The sequence below is a fragment of the Ochotona princeps genome, chromosome 11 (assembly GCF_030435755.1).
Source record: "Ochotona princeps isolate mOchPri1 chromosome 11, mOchPri1.hap1, whole genome shotgun sequence".
NCBI classification, from domain to species: Eukaryota; Metazoa; Chordata; class Mammalia; order Lagomorpha; family Ochotonidae; genus Ochotona; species Ochotona princeps.
The window spans coordinates 36262216-36280684 of record NC_080842.1 but is presented as its reverse complement, the minus strand read 5'-3'; the positions used below and the strand labels follow the sequence as shown (position 1 = coordinate 36280684).

The 18469-nt window shown below is 50.6% G+C and overlaps 1 protein-coding gene and 1 long non-coding RNA gene across 3 annotated transcripts in view; both read right to left on the bottom strand.

Annotated features, from left to right (window-relative positions):
• Positions 1-9075, bottom strand: part of SLC25A37 (solute carrier family 25 member 37) — a 35815-nt gene extending 26740 nt beyond the window's left edge. Inside the window, exon 1 of one of the 2 annotated variants that reach the window (XM_058670022.1) lies at positions 8656-9075. In XM_058670022.1, coding sequence (XP_058526005.1) covers positions 8656-8865 — 210 coding nt within the window. In that variant the 5' untranslated portion in view covers positions 8866-9075. The remainder of the gene's footprint in view (positions 1-8655) is intronic. The other variant, XM_004579058.3, reaches the window with a different exon arrangement.
• A 182-nt stretch (positions 9076-9257) lies between these two features.
• The window catches only part of LOC131481389 (uncharacterized), a 49493-nt gene continuing 40281 nt past the window's right edge, over positions 9258-18469 (bottom strand). The window contains exon 3 of the long non-coding RNA XR_009246279.1: positions 9258-9360. This is a non-coding gene — a long non-coding RNA (uncharacterized LOC131481389). The remainder of the gene's footprint in view (positions 9361-18469) is intronic.

The window sequence follows — 18469 nt, the reverse complement described above, 5'->3', positions numbered from 1 at the left end:
TAAAACAAGAAAGGTTTTCTGTGTGGCAAAGAAGAGTTACAAATTCAAAACCAAATGAAAAAATAGCCTATTTGGGGGATGGAGAGGATGTTCTCTCAAAAAATAACAAGCAAACAAACAAAAAGCAACTGTGTTTGCACTCACAGAAATCCTCATAGAATCCCTGTGGGGCACTTGCCAGTGGAACCATGGGGACTTAGAGTGCATGGAGCAGATGCGAGCCAGGCTCCACACATGCCAGGTGATGCTCAGGCTGAGGGCAGGAGGCAGTCAGCACCACCACAGGCTAGGCAGGCGGGGAGACACAGCCAGCCACTGCAGCTGCTCCAGGGTGTGCTCACAGCTCCTGCTCCCGCTGCCTGCAGAGGGCGGGACAGCTTTGCTCGCCCAACTGCTCCAGGAAGACCCCAGTGCAATGACAAATACAGGACCTGGCACCTACACACAGCTGTCACCTTTCAAATCATGCTCCCTGTAGATTCGGTCCAGGTACTGACAAGATGCAATAACCAGACATAAATAGGATAGTATCACTACTAATAGTAATAGTAGTAAAAGCGAGGCAGGCCAGGCATTGCTGCTTCAGATGCGGACCCCACAGCCCATCAAGGATGGTGTCGGGTTGAGACCAGTGAAGACTGATCGTGAGTGACGTCAGGATGCCTTGCAATACTTCATGCTCCCTGAGCACCTACTATGTTCCAGATACTGGTATGAGTAAAGAGAAGAAACTGGCAAAGAGCTCCTTGCTGGAGCTTACACTCTAATGAAGACAGACAGACCCTCGACAGCATGAACAACGTTGCACCTGCAGATAAAAGGCAAGAACACTGCAAGTACAGCAGCAGCTTACTGCAGAAGGCAACGAATCCTGTGCAGAGAAACCAGCAAAAACGGGCAGCAGGGACATGCAGAACAGGAGGCCAAGCCTTTGAGTCTCCCGAACCATGGCCATGGGGAGAGAGAAAAGAGAAGAAATTCCATAGGTGCCGAAATGGGCAGGTCTTCCCGTGTGTGTATGAGGCAGGAGCTGCAGAGAAGTAGAACCTACCAAGGTCCTGAGGGGAGGAGACAGCATGACATCCAGTCTGGACACGCCAAGTGTGCGGCAGTCGTGAAGTGGCCAAGTGCAGGTCTGTGAGGTCACTGGAGATTCAGCTCCCAAGAGAGGCTGCCTCTGAGATACGGATCTGGGCCTTATCAGGGCCCAGGTGGAAAGCAAGACCTGTGAGCTGGGGACACACGAGGGAGTGGAGGGCAGGACTGAAGGGCCTCCAGGAGGTGGAGGACACAGGCCCACTGACGGCCATGTGGAGCGGTATGTGGGCTTGTCCCCTGGCCCCTCTGGAGGTGCCTTGGACAGACTCAGAGGCTGATGGTCGGAATAAGCACCAAAGTCACTGGCAGCCTCAAGGGGTTGCAGAGGGGGCAGGGGCTGGCGGCTGACAGGTGAGCAGGCAAAGACCAAGTGCCCAGGATTCCTCACAGAAGAAAAGAAAACCAAGTGCAAGTAGAGTTTGACCAGAGCAGGAAAGGGTTAGGGTGGTCTTGGGGTACACAGAGTCTCAGTGAACAGTAGAGAGGTGAGACAGGCTTGGACCCATATTAACTGTTTTTGAGAAGGACCCAGTGGGAGAGGGACAGCCAAAGATGCTGGAACTGACTAACTCAAGACCCAGGTGACCAAAGCAGCTTCCACCATCACCAGTGACAGACAGCTCCTCACCAGCCGCTGCCTGATGGAATTCTTTCAACAACTCTTCTGGGCAGGGCTGGAGATGAAGGTCCTCACTTTACAGGTCAGGACCTGAGTTTCCAGAGGTGAAGCCACAAACCCCAGGTGTAAAGCCAGGACAGAAACCTACATATGTCTGGGCAGTTTGTTCCGTACACCTGCTGCCTCACCTTTAAGGAACCAGTAGCACTTACTTGTTTGCGATGGGGGCCTAGAAGGCGAGGGAGTTAGGAAGGACAGTGGCAGGAAGATGAATGTGATCAGGGTGCCAGGATCTATGTGATCAGGAAGCGAGATGCCACGTCCACCCAGGCTGAAAACAATGGAGGGGAAGGACAGCAGCAGTTGTGCAGCACAGACAACACAGCTGACGGCCACATGGCCAAGGAGCCCAGCACACCCAGCGAGGCTGTGCCGGAGGCTGTGTGTGAGTCCCTCCTGGCAGGCTGGGTTGCCCCATGGACACAGTGCTGTCCTGGATCAGGGTGGGACTGGGCCAGGTGCTGGCAGCAGCAAAGGCAGAGAAACTGAGGGTCCAAGACTGATTGCACCGAGGGATCACAGATACGGTCAGGGTTTGAATTTAAGAGTACAGAGGTGGGAGCATTCTGGGTTAGGACAAGGTCCTGTTAACCTCAAGGCCATCAAGGACAGACAGACATTTGGACATGAGTCAGGTGATGACTGAGCAGACCGTCAGAGGATGACCAGGTCTGTGGCGGGGAAATCACCTCTGGGTTAGAGGCCAAAGTCTTCCAAGAATGAGGGGAAGTGACCGCACCACATGGCTGGAGATGAGGATGAAGACAGGCCAGACACCCAGAAGGCATCTCTGTGTATGTGTGCTATTATAAGTGTATCAGGACTTACTCCCTTGGCCACTAGAAAACAGTGCCATTCTGTCCCCCACTACAAATGGGGAACCGGGGCAGAGAAAGCTCAGGATCTCACCCAAGCTCACACCTAAATGAGAACTGGAACATGGTCCTAGGCAGCCAGGTTCAAGGTCACGCTCCTGGGGCCAGCAGCATGGAACAGCAGCTTGAGCTACCAGGTCCAATCTCAGCTGCTCGACTTCTGACCCACCTCCTGGAGAATACACCTGGGAAAGCAGTGGAAGACGACACATACTTGGGCTCCTGTACTATCGTGGCCATTTGGGGAGTGAATCTAAGGATGAAAGATTTCCTTCTCTCTTTTGTCTCCCTCATCTCCACCTCTCTCTGTCATTCTGCACGTCAAATAAATAAAACAATCTTTTTTTCTTTTCCCTAAGACTCGTGCTCCTAACAGACTGGAAGCAAATGAAGTAGATTTCTATGAGGATGCAGGAGTAGAAGGGACATTCAGGGAACAGGGGGAGACATAGGGGAGCCTGTTAACAATGGGCTTTTCATAGGGTCTGGAGGGAAAATAAGGGAAAAAGCAAAGAAGCAATGGAAAGCTAGGTCAGGAAAGAGCAAGAAGAAAATTACAGGGACGGGCATTGTGGTGAAGTGGGTTAAGCTGCCATCCACAACGCCAGCATCCCATAACAGGCACAGTTCAAATCCCAACTGTCTTACTTCTGTAGCTGCTCCTTGATGCCCTAGGAAAGCAGTAGAAGATGGCCCAAGGGCTTGGGCCCCTGTGCACCCACATGGAGCACCTGGATGAAGCTGTTGGCTTGTAGTATCAGCCTGGTCCAGCCCTGGCCATTATGGCCTCTTGAGGAATAAGCTAGCAGATGGAAAAGCTCTCTTTTTCACTGTGTGTGTGTGTGTGTGTGTGTGTGTGTGCATGCATCACTTCAAGTAAATACATAAATACTTAATTTAAAAAAGATTATCTCTAGCTAGAGGCAAAAGAAAGAAAGAAGGAAAAAAAACCCAGGAAAGTCGTGTATCCTATTTTATAGATCAGGATGTTAAAACCCAGTTGCCCTGAATCTCTCCGACAGTGCTCTCCGAGGGTAAGACACCCAATGCAGGAGGAGCTGCAGGGAAGGTTGAACAGTTCCACCAAGGGGATGAGTGGACACTTGCTTCCAGGAAGCACATCAGTGATGGGTACTCCGGCTGGGCAGTTAGGGAGCAGGCTGGGGGCAAGGCAAGTTCTTCTGAGGTGGCCCAGACAAGTGCCTGCAGGAGGCTGCAGCTTGCTTCTGCTTCAAAACAACACAACCAGAAATTCCTTCCGAAGGAAAAACTGAAAGATAGGGCAGATGGGAAAGGAGCCAAGTTTGAGAGACACCACCAAAGCCCTCAACGGCCAGGAGTGCATGGCTGTCCTCAGGCAGGGAGGGCCTGAAGCTCTGAGAAGGGGCACGGCTCCAAAGGACAGAAGGGACAAAAGCCCTCTTTGATGGCACTGGGCCCAAAGGAAAAGCAGGTGGAGCACCCACAGGCAGCCCCGTCCATGTTCTCAACAGTGCCAGCCACAAAATGACCCCAAGCAGCCCCTATAGAGGCTGTCCCTGTTCTCCAAACTGCACCCTGGCAAGCAAAGTGGACAGACACGTGGGAGCAGGCTGTGTGTGGAAGATGGCCACACCCCACACCCCAATGGCAGATCTGAAGAGCACAACCACCTACCACTGGGGAAAGAAGAGAAGGGAAGACAGCAATTTGAAGACAGGGGGAAGAAGGAGAGAAAGTGATCACTCTAATTTTATTCCAGGAACAAAAGCAATCTGAGATTTCATGCCCTCTTGCTGCTGAAAGGCCTGGACTGTACTTTGTTTCCAAAGCACTGAAGTGGGTGGGAGGGGATGGCAGCAGCTGCCTGCACCCTCTCCCACCCCACCCCCAGCATCCCTCCTCCCAGCATCCCTCCTCCCCAGCACCCTTCCTCCAAGTCTGCCTGCCTGGCAGGAGCCAAGAGGAGAAAATTCACCCGGCACCTGCCCCGTCAGGGCTGCCTGGGGACCTCCACGGACAGACACATGACCAACCCAAGCAGCAGAGCCCCTACAGTCCAGGCCAAGCCTCACGGGGTGCCAGGGCTCAAGAAGGGTGCATCCCAGGAGAGTCAAAGGGCAGGGCTTCCCGGACAAGCCAAGCAGAAGAAGGTCAGCGGAAGTTCCCGCGCTTCAACTCTTTCCTGTTTCCTTTTGCCCCTGCTTTCACCACGGCAGGCAGGCCGGCAGGCAACCTCAGCAGGGTCTATAAGTGTGTGCCTAATCTGGTTGGAATTTCCTCCTCCACCCACCTGGCATGCGCCCACAGCTGCGAACACTCCTGACCCAACCAGGGCTCCTCACTTCCATCCCAACTGTGCCTGGAGGCCACCATCCCACTTGCCACTTTGGAATACCAGGAAAAGAGCAACATGGGAAACCTGCTACTCCAGCTGCAAAGATACCCCTGCTGAGGGCCCCACAGTCTCATGCCCCTGTCTGGGTACCCCTTCCCCACCCCAAGGCTTCTCACTCTACTCTGGGGGTGCAGAACAAAGGTTCTAGTAACCCATCCTTCATAGATGAACTCACACTCCACCGTGGGATGTGAAAGGAAGGCACGGAAAGGAGTAGGAAGATTACCAAGGCTGCCAATTAACCACGTGCTGACCGCAATGGCTGAGACAGGTGCATGTCACCCAGTGGCTCTCCCAGTCTCTCCGCCATGACCTCCAGTCAGAAGTGCACCTCATACGGCTATCCAGGGAACACATGTGCAACCCAACTAGAACTTCAACAAGAACATTTCTCCTTACTACCCATGCCGTGCATGTTCTAGTTTGTAATCGCACCAACTTTTTTTTTCTAATGCTAAGCCTACTAACAGGCCATGACTCAACAGTTTTTTTTTTAAAGAAACACTAGTTATTAAAGTGACACTGGGGGAGGGGGTGAAGTGGGACCTCATAAAAAGGCACATTTCCTATTATAATTGTAGGTAAGCATCAGTGAGGCTGCCCCTCTGTGCTTAGCACAATAAAATCAAGTAGTGCCGAATTCAGGGCTCCAGGTGCCCAGCACTGGGTTCCACTATCCACGCTTCCCAGGGGAGAAAGACTGGAAAAAGCAAACTGACAAGACACTCTCATGTATCGCCACAACATCAAAGTTAAAAATATGTGCCTTGCAAAATCACAGTAACACTTTATTTTCTCTTCCAAGAGAATAATATTCCCATGAATTCGGCTGTGCTCGTAGTAAGTATTTGGAGACCACAAACAGAAAAGAAGACAATCATGTCCTATGTGCATGGAGAGGGAGCTTGGCTTACAATGTGGAGACAGTGCTTCAGCACCCATTTTCAAATGACAAAACTAAGGCACAACACGAGTTAAACTCAGGGTTTGAAACAAAACCCGGGCCTCCCCACTCAATTACTCATGGTCTCCAGCACCAACTTCACTCACCAACGTCATGCAAGTGAAGCACTTCCCTGACTGAGCCACAGAGGAGTTGTGGAGTCCTTCCGATGGACACGGACAATGGCGCTCGTCTCAGTCATCCTGGACCCTGCAGCAGGCTCCGCCGGGTCATACACCCTGGGAGGGAGCCATGGACCTCCTCTGCCTGCTAAAAATGCCAAGAACGATCCTTGCTGGAATAAGGCCTCTTGAGAAACTGGCAGACAAAACACGTAAGAGAAACTAAAGCAGACAGATAACTTCAGCAGAAACCCTACCCGTTCCGGAACAGCGGAGCCAGAGTTGGGCTCCCAGGACATAGAAGACCCTTTGGGTTACCTAACCCCAGGCCTCCTTCTACAGGGGAGAGCCGTTGTCACATCAACCATGCTAACAACCCGTCGACAGGGAAAAACTCTACGGAAACCAATCCTGAGACCACAAGTCACATCTATATCAAAACAGACCAAGGTTGGAGGGGTGGTGAGGAACTAAACACAGAGCACAAGATTTAAACACGTGAGATAAATGTCAACCAGAGCTCAAAAGGCCCAATTCATTCTAATTCTAAAACCAACAGAAAGCAGGCTCCGAATCCAACTTCCAAGCCCCCGAAGCGACAGTTCCTCAATGGAACATCCACCTTTGGACATGACACAGATCAGTCACCTGCTTCCACAGCATCTCCCCGCTCCCAACCTGTCCCAGAAGGCCCACGGCCCTTGAGATGATCACTTTAAATATGGAGACTATCGAGTCCAGCCTGGTAGCCTAGCGGCTGAAGTCTTTGCCATGCATGTGCCAGAATCCCATATGAGCGCCAGTTATAAACCCAGTAGCCCTGCTTCCCATCCAGCTTCCTGCTTGTAGCCTGGGAAAGCAGCTGAGGACTGCCCAAATTCTTGGGACCCTGCACCCGCATGGGAGACCTTGAGCAGGCTCCCAGCTCCTGGCTTCAGATTGGCTCAGCTCTGGCCATTGCAGCTGCTTACAGAGTGAATCAATGGACAGAACATTTTCCTCTCTGTATACCTGACTTTCCAATAAAAATAAAAATACATCTTTAAAAAAATATGAAAGCTATCTTCGATTTTCTAATACCAGTGCGACCTGGTTCCTACTTCAGGTCTTTCCTGGAGGAGCCCTGTACACCTACACAACAAGGTCTTGTCTACTCCTTGGTGACAGCGCCAAGCAAGGGCCATTTCACCAATTCCCCACTGTACCAACCGGAGAGACCCAAGGGGTCACAGGTCAGGCCTGGCAGCATGATGAGGGACTGGCTTCCGGGTACAACAACTACCCATGCTTTTTCTCATGGGACCTGAGCCTGTCCAGCCGCTGAGAGCTCCAGGAAAGCTACCCAGAGCTCTGACAGCCCTCTGATTCAGAGCTTGTGGCCTGCATACCTGCTCTGGTGAGGCCAGGATCAGCAATTACAGCTGCAGGTGGGGGAGCTCTAAACACCATAGGGTGCAAGGTAACTGCTACCTAGAGACCCAATGATTCGGTTGGTTCCCAGCCCAGGCAACTTCATCTGTCCATCTCTGCATCGTGCTGCTTTATCTGGGATTCCCCAGGCCACTGTCCCTCTGAGATGAGTAAAGTGCCATATTCAACAGCCAACAGACATGTTAACTTCCTTCACCGTTCTTTCTCTCTCCTGGTCCTTCTGGACAGGCTGACAGGGAGGAGTTTTCAGACTAACCGGCAGGATCCGCCTGTTAGAGCGGGCAGAAATGCACTGAAAACTACCTGCGGAAATGGCCGGGGTCGAACTGTCTATTACACAACGCGTAGTAAGAAAGGGCTGCACGGGACAAGCTCTGCCAGCCTGGCCGCGTCCCAGCAAGCAGAGAAAAGGCAAACAAACGTCACCACAGGTCTCCCTGTCCCCCAATTACTCAACTGCCTGAACTTGGGGGAGAGGAGAGGGAGGGAGAGGTGCAGGAGCACCGGAAATGGAGGGCTCCCACGGGGCGCCGCGGAACCGGGAACCCCAAAAGTGCTCTCAAGAGCCGGACGTCCCCTTGCCAATTGCACGATCTTGCCACTAACCACCCTGGAAGCAGGGGGCTGCAGCCACACACTGCGGGACGAGGAGACGCGCGGCCAGGCGGGGCCCCGTATCTCTAGCGCGAGCCTTGCTGGCGCTTCCCCGCCGCGAGCTCCCGGCAACGGTGCACGTGTGGGCAAGAGACGGCCACCGCGCACCGCCAGCGCAGACAGTGCGGAGCCGCCGAGGCCAGCCACGCTTGCCACTCGTCCTCCCACGCCACAACGCAGCCAGCAACCGGGGCCTGGCACGCGGCGACGCGGCGTGCTGGCCGGGGCACCCTGGAGGTTTTTTTTTTTTGCGGGGGGGTGCCCCGGGAGCCCGGTGCGCGGCGGAAGGAGTGGCGCTGTGCAGGTATTCATGTGGAGGGACCCCGGCCCGGCCCCCTCTCGACGCCGCTGCCTCCGGGGGTGAACAGCTTGGTTTCGGGGCGCTGCCTCTGGCTGGTGTGGCGCGGGATGCAAGCATGCGGGCGCGCGCTCTCCGGCGCTGCTGGCTCCGTCCCCGAAGTCGCCCCGCGCCTCACCTTCACTGAGTCCACGGGGTACATGACCGAGTGCTCCAGGATCCCGGCCATCGCTCCCGCTGTCATGTGGGTGGATACGGAGGCGCTGGTCGGCAGGTTCTCATAGTCCTCCGACCCGGCGTCCTTGCCGCCGCCGCCGCCATCTCGGCTGTCCCCATCCATCCCCCGCCCCACAGCCGGGCTCCCTACGCCGCTGCTGCGTAGCTCCATCCGCCAGCCCCGCGGGGCGCCGGAGGCTGCGGGAGGTGGGCAGGGAGGGGGAGGGGGCGAAAAACTTCACTTCTTAAAGTGGGAACCACCTCCCCGGGGCTGCGGCGCCTGACGCCATGGCGGGCTGGGGTGGAGCGGAGGGGCCCTAAGCACCAATCACTGGAATAGAAGAGACAGGCCGCGCCCGCGCCATTGGTGTGCGGGACAGGGAGGACCCGCCTTTTTATGTGACGTCACTGTCCACTGCAAATTTCCAAGCAACCGGACGGGGGCGAGAGGGGACGCTGGGGTGTCCCGGGAAGTTAGGCTACCTAAGGGTGGTGCTGCCCCGCCAGGGGCAGGCCCTAGGATAACCCATGGGGAGGGAAGGCCGGGACCCCGCGGGGACATGCCAGAGCTGGAGGGGGATCAGTATCTGCCGCTCAGGGAAATTCCGCCCCAGAGTTGGTGGTTTTGCAAACCCTATGGCTTAGCAGGCTTTGGCATTCCAGAGGCCTGAAAAAGGTTGGGGTAGGGGTAGATGGTCGTTGGTAATGTCGATTATACAGTAGCTGGGTGGTTGGATGGGGAGGCGGGAGGATTGTGTGGGAGGGTGGAGTTCTAGAATTGAGGCCATACCTTGCTATGCACCATTCATGCAACCAGCGGGCACAGGCCACCACTGGGGACAGTTAAAATCAAGGCTGCCTTCCAGGCTGCTTGTTGGAAAGAACCTCAAGGGGCTTTTTTTCCTGACTGAAAATAGAAAACATGCAGCTAAGTGTGTTTCTCCTCTTGGTCTCCTGGATTGACCAAGTCAAGCAATAACCCTCTAACGACAGCTCCAGCCAGTTTTCTTTGAGCTTGATATTAGAGATGGTTAGAGGCCTGGGCTCCCTGTGGGAAAGCCAAGTGACTGGGAGAAAAGCCTTGTGGCAGGTGGCATAGGTCTCCCTTTTAGACCTGTGATGGGCTAGTTCAAGTCAGCTGACTTCTTGAATCCATTGTAACCCAGTATACCTTGTTATAACTCGCTCCAAGGGGGGGAAAGGAAAAATCACAGAGAAGGAGTGGGGTCCCTCTGCCTATGAAATTCCATGTATATGCCTTTTGGGGGCCTGAAAAGAACGCCAGCTGATTCACTGCAGCAGCACCAGGGCAGCCCTGCCTTATCTGCGGGGCAGGGCTTCTGGTCACAAAGACTGGGCCTTGAGATACCCGAGGTGGAGGAGACCCTGCGGAGGCTCTGCCCGCCAAGGCGTGGGCCCCCGCAGCTGGGCAGTCTCCTGGGGCTTGATAGACTAGTATGTGCCCATCGATAACAGGCGGGAGAGGCATCAGCTCCAGTGTTGACAGCTGTTATGGTCACTCCCAAGACAACTGCACAGGATGTGACGGTGGTTTAGTGATGACCACAAGAAGACTCCTCCACTTTGGTCAAGGTGGTTTTTTAAAGAAATGTTGACCAGGAGCTGTTGATTCTCATTTTTTAAAAAAAACATACGGATGCCTTTGAAGCAGCACAAGGGAAGTCACAGTCTTACTTCAGGGCATGCAACAGAAAAACCTGAGTACTCAGGACAGCCTTCTTTAAAGCATCATTCATGGTAGTAAATAAAGCAACCCAAGTGTTCAACCAGAGGGAAGTAACTGAATAAATTATAACCTGTGTATCCTTGCAATGTTAGGCAAACACTAAAACTTGTGGTTCTATTGTGCAACATTATTATTATTAAATGCAAAGTTAGATGAAAAAGCAAAACCACATTCTTTGACCCCACTACTCCCGAGATATTCATGTGGTAGGAAGAATGAAGAGGTTATTGTACCAGGGACAGAAGAGTCTAGGCAACTTGTTTGCCTCTGCTTTTCCGGCTGAGTAGTACGTGTATGATTTGTGCAGTTAAAGAGGGAGCAGGCATTTGCACAAAGCTTATGCTGCCACTTGGGATGCCTACATTCCAGGTGAGAGCCTGGCTTTAAATGCCAGCTCTGCTTCCTAGCCAAGCTTTCTGCTAATGTGCACCTTGGTGTTGACTTAAGTGTTTAGGTTCTTGTCAGCCACGTGGGAAAGCTAACTTGAGTTCCCAGTTCTTGAGCATTAGAAAAGTAAATCAGCAGATGGTGTGTGTGAGTGTGTGTGTGTGTGCACTAAATAATTTTTTAAATAAAATGAATCATTCTTTTTAGTACATACATATATACATGTCCTATATATACAAAATCCTGTACAGGTACGTAGATGTATCGTGTACAGCTGTATGTATGTACAAATATAAATGTGTGTGTTTGTGTGTGTATACACATGTGTATCTCCTAATTGGTCACACAGCCTCTGAATTTTGTCATGTTGATATTGGTAAAGATAATTCATCCTTGGCATGATTAACAGGATTCTTGGTAACATGAATATGCCCACAATCTTCAGATACAACTTCTTAAAATTATCAAATGTCATCGTACACAGTTGAAATTATTTGGAGCACATGCCGCTAAGTATTCAGTATTACTTTCTCCCTTTATGTGACAGACACCGTGGCTGAGCACACTATCCTTCATACACTCCTTGCACTGCAGTAGGCAGGACATCTAAAGCCGTATTTCTCAGACTCCCTTGCAGCCAGGGGTCTTGATGTCAGTTATCATTTGCAGCTGATGAACCAGTGATAGGCAAAGTGGAAGTGAATGGAGGCTGCTGCTGCCTAAAGGCAAGCCCATAGGGTAGGAACAGATAGAGTGGGCAGTGGATCCGCCTGCAGTGCCTGATCAGTAGGTTCACACATGTTGAGGAGCACCATGCAATGCAAGGTAGTGGCAAAGATGGTGACAGCCTCCTGACCCCTGCCCTGTGGCTTCACGTCCAAGGACAACATAGCCAGTCCCTTGGCAAGGTGGTTTGCCAGTGTGGATCTGAGAGTTGTTTCTGAGACCCAGCCTGCAGTCTGCCTCACCACCTCTCACAGTACCATTGTGGACAGCAGTGCTAGGGCATCGAAAAGGAGAAGCTGGCCACTTCCCACCCCCCACCACCAGACGTCAGAACCCAGCAGCCAGCCCTGCTCCCAGGCCTTTGGGGGAAGGCTTGTTGGGAACTGGCAGCACCCCACACACTCTAACCCGGTGCTTGAGGCACACTCCAGCAGAGAAGGAGCAGATCTTTCTGCAACAATCAAGAACAAGGGACAAAGGAGCCCAGGAGTGGCTGCTATTTGATCCTCACCCTGGGAGCAGACCAGGAAACTGAGAATGGCTCCACTGGAGTGCCATGTCAAATTTCTGAATATTGATATTTTGAAGGCTTCATGTGTTTCTCTGGTATACTGGGAGCAAGCTTCACTTAGATGGGGAGGCTCCCGAGTGTGTGAATGCAGGGCATCTGGTGTGGACTCACTGTCCCTGCAAGTCCTGCTGTCGCCAATCACTAACTGTTTGACTCTACACTGTTGGGTTGGGACATGCCTGTCTCAGAGGGACTGTGGTTCTTGATAGCACATGGTGAAGGGAACAGAGAAAAAATGTAATGTAGTTCACTGTGAAAAACGTGTCATTTGAGGCTTCTGGAAGGAAGAGGGGCAGAAAAAGAGGCCCAGGTTTTCCCCCAAATCCTGCTTTTTTCACATTAATTGATCTAGCTCTGATATCTGTCCATCCACCCAAGCTGCACACAGACATGTTACCATCCAATCAAGAACTGAGCCAATGCTAGGTATCCCCCTGCAACTCCCATGTGCTCCTCTGTCATATCCCGTAAAGAAGGCTCCTTGCTTGGGGACAACTGTGGCAGGCATTGTGTCTCCTAGGCACCAGGGTGTACTGCAGGTCTTTTTTTTTTTTTTAATTGGAAACGTAAATTGACAGAAGAAGATACAAAGAGAGTAAAATCTTCCATCCACTGGTTCATTCAGCTGTAACCGCCAGAACTGAGCTGATTCAACGCCAGGAATCAAGAGCTTCTTCCAGATCTCCAAGGCAGTTGAAGGGTCCCAAAGCTTTGGGCTGTCCTCTACTGCTTTCCCAGGCCACAAGCACGGAGCTGGATGGGAAGTGGAGCAGCCGGGACACAAACCAGCATCCATATGGGATCCCGGCATACATGCAAGTCAAGGATTTAGCCACTAGGCTACCACGCTGGGATTTGCTGTGGGTCTTTGATTATAATGGTGGGTGTTCATAGTTACCCCGATTAATTTCAAGTCAAATACATGTGTTGAGAGGGCTGCAGGGGCCTTGGGACATATGCCACCCCTCCCTCCATATATTTATGGCCCTGCCATCCCAGGATGTCTTGCTTTGCCATGGGCGGTACTGTTTTGGAAGGCTCTAGGTGTGGTTCATACTCAGGGAAGACTCTCAGCAAAAGAAGACTCTCAGACCAAAGAAGAAATGGACCAAATGCTAATGTTATACTAGAACCCCAAATCCAATAAACAAGAAGGAGCAAGAGCTATCAAGTGCCTCACTTTACTGGTCCTCCTTTTACAAAGGGGGGTGATGAGCAAGAATAAGAAAGGAAATGTAGCATGAATGAGAAGTGTTGGTCTGCTCTACCTCCCAAGAGTGCACCTACTCAAGTGTTCTCCCCTAATCATGCCACATGACCTCACTGGAGTCATCCTACCCCCTAACTTCTCTGCTGAGGATATACCCATTCCATCACCCATGACCCAAAGATACCAACTCCCCCCAATACACACCTTTACCACAGCATTGTCACAGGATGGTTGTGGCATTCCTCTCCCTCAAGAATCTATCCTCTAGCAGATGGCCCAAGGCCCAGAAGTTACCAGAGGAGGTGGCAGAGTACTGGTGCCTGGAAGGGAACACTGCATAGATTCTGGGCAGGATGCATGCTCTCTGTATTTGTGTAGATGTCTATGGACCATCTGTTGGCCACCCACAACAACTTCCATCTAAGTTTTCCCTCCCCTCCCCTGTTTCCACAATTATGGAGAGCCTCAATTGCTTAATAAAAATTGCCCTTCCCAGTTTGATACCTAAAGCCAATGCCCAATTCTTCTCCTCCTTCCTGAAGTCCTTGAATCATCTCCAAGTGCCCACTCTCCTTACTCACAAGGCACCCATTCCTTAGACCTTTGCATGGTGGTTTCTAAACCCTGTGATTTTTTTTAAATAAAGTATCTTGCAAATGACCTCAATGAGGTCACCAATTACCTCAATGCCAAATTAGCTACAGCCAAAAGTGAGTCTCCTGACCTCTGCAGACCTCCTCTTTTGAAACACCTCCCTCCTCCATTTCCTCTTTCTTCATTTCTGCCTTCTGCCTTCTCTGCTTCTCTTTCCTCCCACACTGTCTTCGGAGCTTCTCTCCTGCCTGCTCGTGGTCATCGCATCCAGCCCCATCTCCAGTTACCGATAATGACTCCTCCAAGCCCAAGTCCCATAAGTTAATTTGCTCCTCTGCCTCTCTGCCAGACAGTGTCATGTGTATATGTGTGTCCTGGGGCTGCTGTAAGAAGGCACTGCAAACCAGTGGCTTACACCAACAGGAAAGTGTTGTTTCATGGTGCTGGAGACTAGATGTCAAAACTGAACTGTGGGTGTGGGATCCTTCCATGCCTTTTTCTAGCTTCTGGGTCTCAGGCAATGTTTAATGCTCCCTGGATTGTGGATGCACACCCTGGTTCCTGCCTCCATTGTCAGGTGGTATTCTCCCAGGGTGTCTGTATCTGCCTGAATCATCCTTTTCTTTCTTTTTTTTTTTCTAAAGAAAGATTTACTTATTTTTATTGCAAAGTCAGATACATATAGAGGAGGAGAGACAGATAAGAAGATCCTCCATCTAATGATTTACCCCCCCAAGTGACCGCAACAGCCGGTGCTGCGCCGATCCAAAGCCAGGAGCCAGGAGCTCCTCTGAGTCTCCCACATGGGTGCAGGGTCCCAATGCATTGGGCCGTCCTCGACTGCTTTCCCAGGCCACAAGCAGGGAGCTGGATGGGAAGCGGAGCTACTGGGATTAGAACCGGCACCTACATGGGATCCTGGCATGTTTAAGGCGAGGACTTTAGCCACTGGGCCACAGCGCCAATCATTCTTTTCTTAAAAAGATCTCTATCATATTGTTTGTAGGGCCCACCGTGATCCAGGATGACTTCATTTTCATTTAATTAGATGCTAATTCTATTTGAGGTCACAGTCGCACATGACTGTCACTTGCTGAGCATGAATTTGGGGAGGACACTATTCAACTCAGTAGAGTGAGGTAAAGGCAAGAGCCCCAAGAAGCCCTATTCCGGTCCTGACCAATATCTTGATTTGATGATCTGGCTTTCAGATCTAACACTAAATTCATCATCTCTATCACCATCACCAATACCTTCTAATTGCAGCTCCATTTTGCAGCCAAGCAGCTGGTAAGCACCAAGTCATTCCTGACTCTTCTACTACCTTTGAGACCCTATGAGCCTTGGGTGGCTTTAGCCTCTGGAACAGAATTCATTAGAGCCCTTCGATTTTGTTATCTAAACTGGGGTACTTTTTGAGAGTGAAAAGGGGCAATGCTAACAATTATGCCAGATGTAAAGTATGATCTTAGAAACCAGGACAAGTGACCGTCCTAAGTATGCCAAGCCCTTGCTTGTCATTCTGCTTAAATGCATGGCCCTTTCTTTACTTGCATTCCCTTTAGGAGAACGAGTCTCTGTGTGTCCTGGGAAAATGGCATTCGGCGTGCCTCTCAGCTCAGATGGTTGGCTTCCTCAATGTCTTCTCTGTCCCCTGGGAAGAAACATGGATCCTGGCACTCCCCCTTGCCTCATTCACTGTTCTCGTATCTTCCTGCTTTGTAGTATAGCCCCAGGAACTCAGTCATTACCTTCCAAGTTCCTTGAGATCATACGGCAAATAAATACGCAGCAAATATTATTGAATGAATAATAGTATCTTGGAAAACAGTTTTGTGGTTCTATACAGTAGCATTAAATTGTTGCGGATGTTCATGGTCACAGGAAATGAAAAAGATACAACATTAGGCTCAGCATGATGGCTCAATGGCTAAATCCTCAACTTGCCAGTGCTAGGATCCCACATGGGTACTGGTTCATGTTCTGGCTGTTCCGCTTACCATCCAGCTTCCTGCTTGAGGCCGGCTAAAGCAGTAGAGGACGATTCAATACCTTGGGACCCTTTACCTGTGTGGGAGACCCAGAAGGAACTCCTGGCTCCTGGCTTTGGAACATCTCAGCTCCAATTGTCGCATCATTTGGGGAGTGAACCAGAGGATGGAAGATCTTTCTGTTTCTCCTTCTCTCTGTAATATGATCTGCCTTTCCAATTAAAACAAATAAAATATTTATTTTTAAGATTTTTTTTAATTGGAAAGTCAGATTTAGAGAGAGAAGGAGAGACACAGAGGAAAGATCTTCCATACATTGATTCACTCCCCAAGTGGCCACAATAGCCGGGGCTGAGCTGATCTAAAGCCAGGATCCAAGAGCTTCTTCCAGGTCTCCCACGCAGGTGCAGGGTCCCAAGGCTTTGGGCCATCCTTGATTGCTCTCCCAAGCTACAGGCAGGGAGTTGGATGTGAAATGGAGCAGCTGGGATTAGAACTGCTGCCCATGTGGGATCCCGGCATGTGCAAGGTGAGGATGAGGACTTTAGCTGCTAGGCTACCACGCCAGGCCCAAAATAAATAAAATCTTAAAAAAAAAAACATATATGGCATCTAATAGCTCCAGAAGCTCTGAACATAAATTTTGGAGAGAAGATTTAAAGAATGGCTCCCCCTACAAAGTAGGAATCAGTTAGATATGTTCAATTAGATATGTTCAATTAGAGCACTCTAATGTTCAGTTAGAGCACTGCCTCTCTTAGCAAGACACAGAGTCACAAAGCTAATGGCCTGCAGGTAACCTAGTGTATAAGATAAACTACATCCTAGAACCAAGCCAAAGCAATCCAGGGTAAAGGAACTTGGCCAAGGACACAAGTGGTTAAAGCCTCAGGTGTGTCATTCTGAACTGTTTTACTCTCTCACCTTTGAAATAAACTTTGAGGCTGATAAGAATGTTTTATTGCTACCATTAGTCGTATTTCAGATACCTGCTGTGTAAAAATCAATAGTCATCAATTCTCTCTTCTGGCCAAGCTCACCTGACCCAGTATATTTGCAGATTGGCCAAGTTATCCAAGTGATTTTTTTTAAAGATTTATTTCTGTTGTAAAAGCAGAGAAAATGATAGAGAGAAAAAGATCTTCCATCCACTGGTTCACTCCCCAAATGGCCACAGCGGCTGGAGCTGAGCTGATTTGAAGCCAGGAGCCAGAGACTTCTTCCAGGTCTCCCACTTAGGTGCAGTTTCCAAATGTATTGGACCATCCTCTACTGCTTTCCTAGGCCATAAGCAGGGAGCTGGATGCGAACTACAGCAGCTAGGACATGAACTGGCACCCATACAGGAAGCTGGCACTTGGAGGTAAAAGATTATCCAAAGTTGAGCCAAGGAGCTGGCCCCATCAAGGGAGTTTTGCATTGAGCTCTTCACATCACTAATATGAGAATTGTTGGCCATGGTCCTCCAGGCAACATAGTTGCCTCTTTTGGTGCTCTTTTACGTTTTTGATATCTGTTTGTTTTTTGAAAGTCAAAGCTATAGAAGGAGAAAGGGAGAGATAGAAAGAAATCTTCTATCTATTGGTTCACTGCCTAAATGACCACAACAGCTGGGGCTGGACCAGGCCAAAACCAGGAGCCAGGAGCTTCTTCCAGGTCTCCTATGTGGGTTCATGGGCCCAAAGATTTGGATAATCCTCTGCTGCTCCCCGAGGTGCGTTAGCAGGGAGCTGGATCAGAACAGGAGCAGTGAGGACTTGAACAGGCAGTATAGGCTGTGGCATAACACATCACACCACAATGCTGGTTACAGGAGATGTTCTTTAGGAGAATGGAAATGATATAGCATAAAAATTAAAAGTGGGCCTGGCACGGTAGCCTAATGGCTAAAGTCCTCACCTTGCACTCACCGGGATCCCATATGGATGCTGGTTCTAATTGCAGCAGCCCCACTTCCCATCCAGCTTCCTGCTTGTGGCCTGGAAAAATAGTCAAGGACAGTCCAAAGCCTTGAGATCCTGCACCGCATGGGAAACCTGGAAGAGGCTCTGGGCTTGAACTGGCACAGCTCTGGCTATAGCGGCCGCTTGGGGAGTGAATCAACAGATGGAAGATCTCCCTCTGTCTCTCCTCCTCTCTGTATATCCGACTTTCCAATAACCATTTAAAAATAAATCTTTTTTTAAAATTAAAAGCATGTGTTTCAGAGGCAGGCCAGGAGTGAGTGAATAAATTCCTATGGCTCTAAGCATTGCCCTGGGTGAAGCAGCTCATTCATGACTCGCAGCACCTATCACTGCTGTAATTTTCCACTTGGGTTTCCTATTTTGTTTTCTCTGTCCTCAGCATCCAGTTACGCATGGCATGTCTCTCCTGACACTTGCTCACATGTGTCTGTCAAATATGAGCTTCAGACTGTCTGAGGGCAGTTGCAGAGAACGAATGCATTTCAATTTCCAGGAGAAAGACAGGCACAGGAGCCACATGTCACCACCTGCCAAAGCACGGGGAGCCTCACGGAAGAGGCAGGAGGGTTAACCGAGGATAACC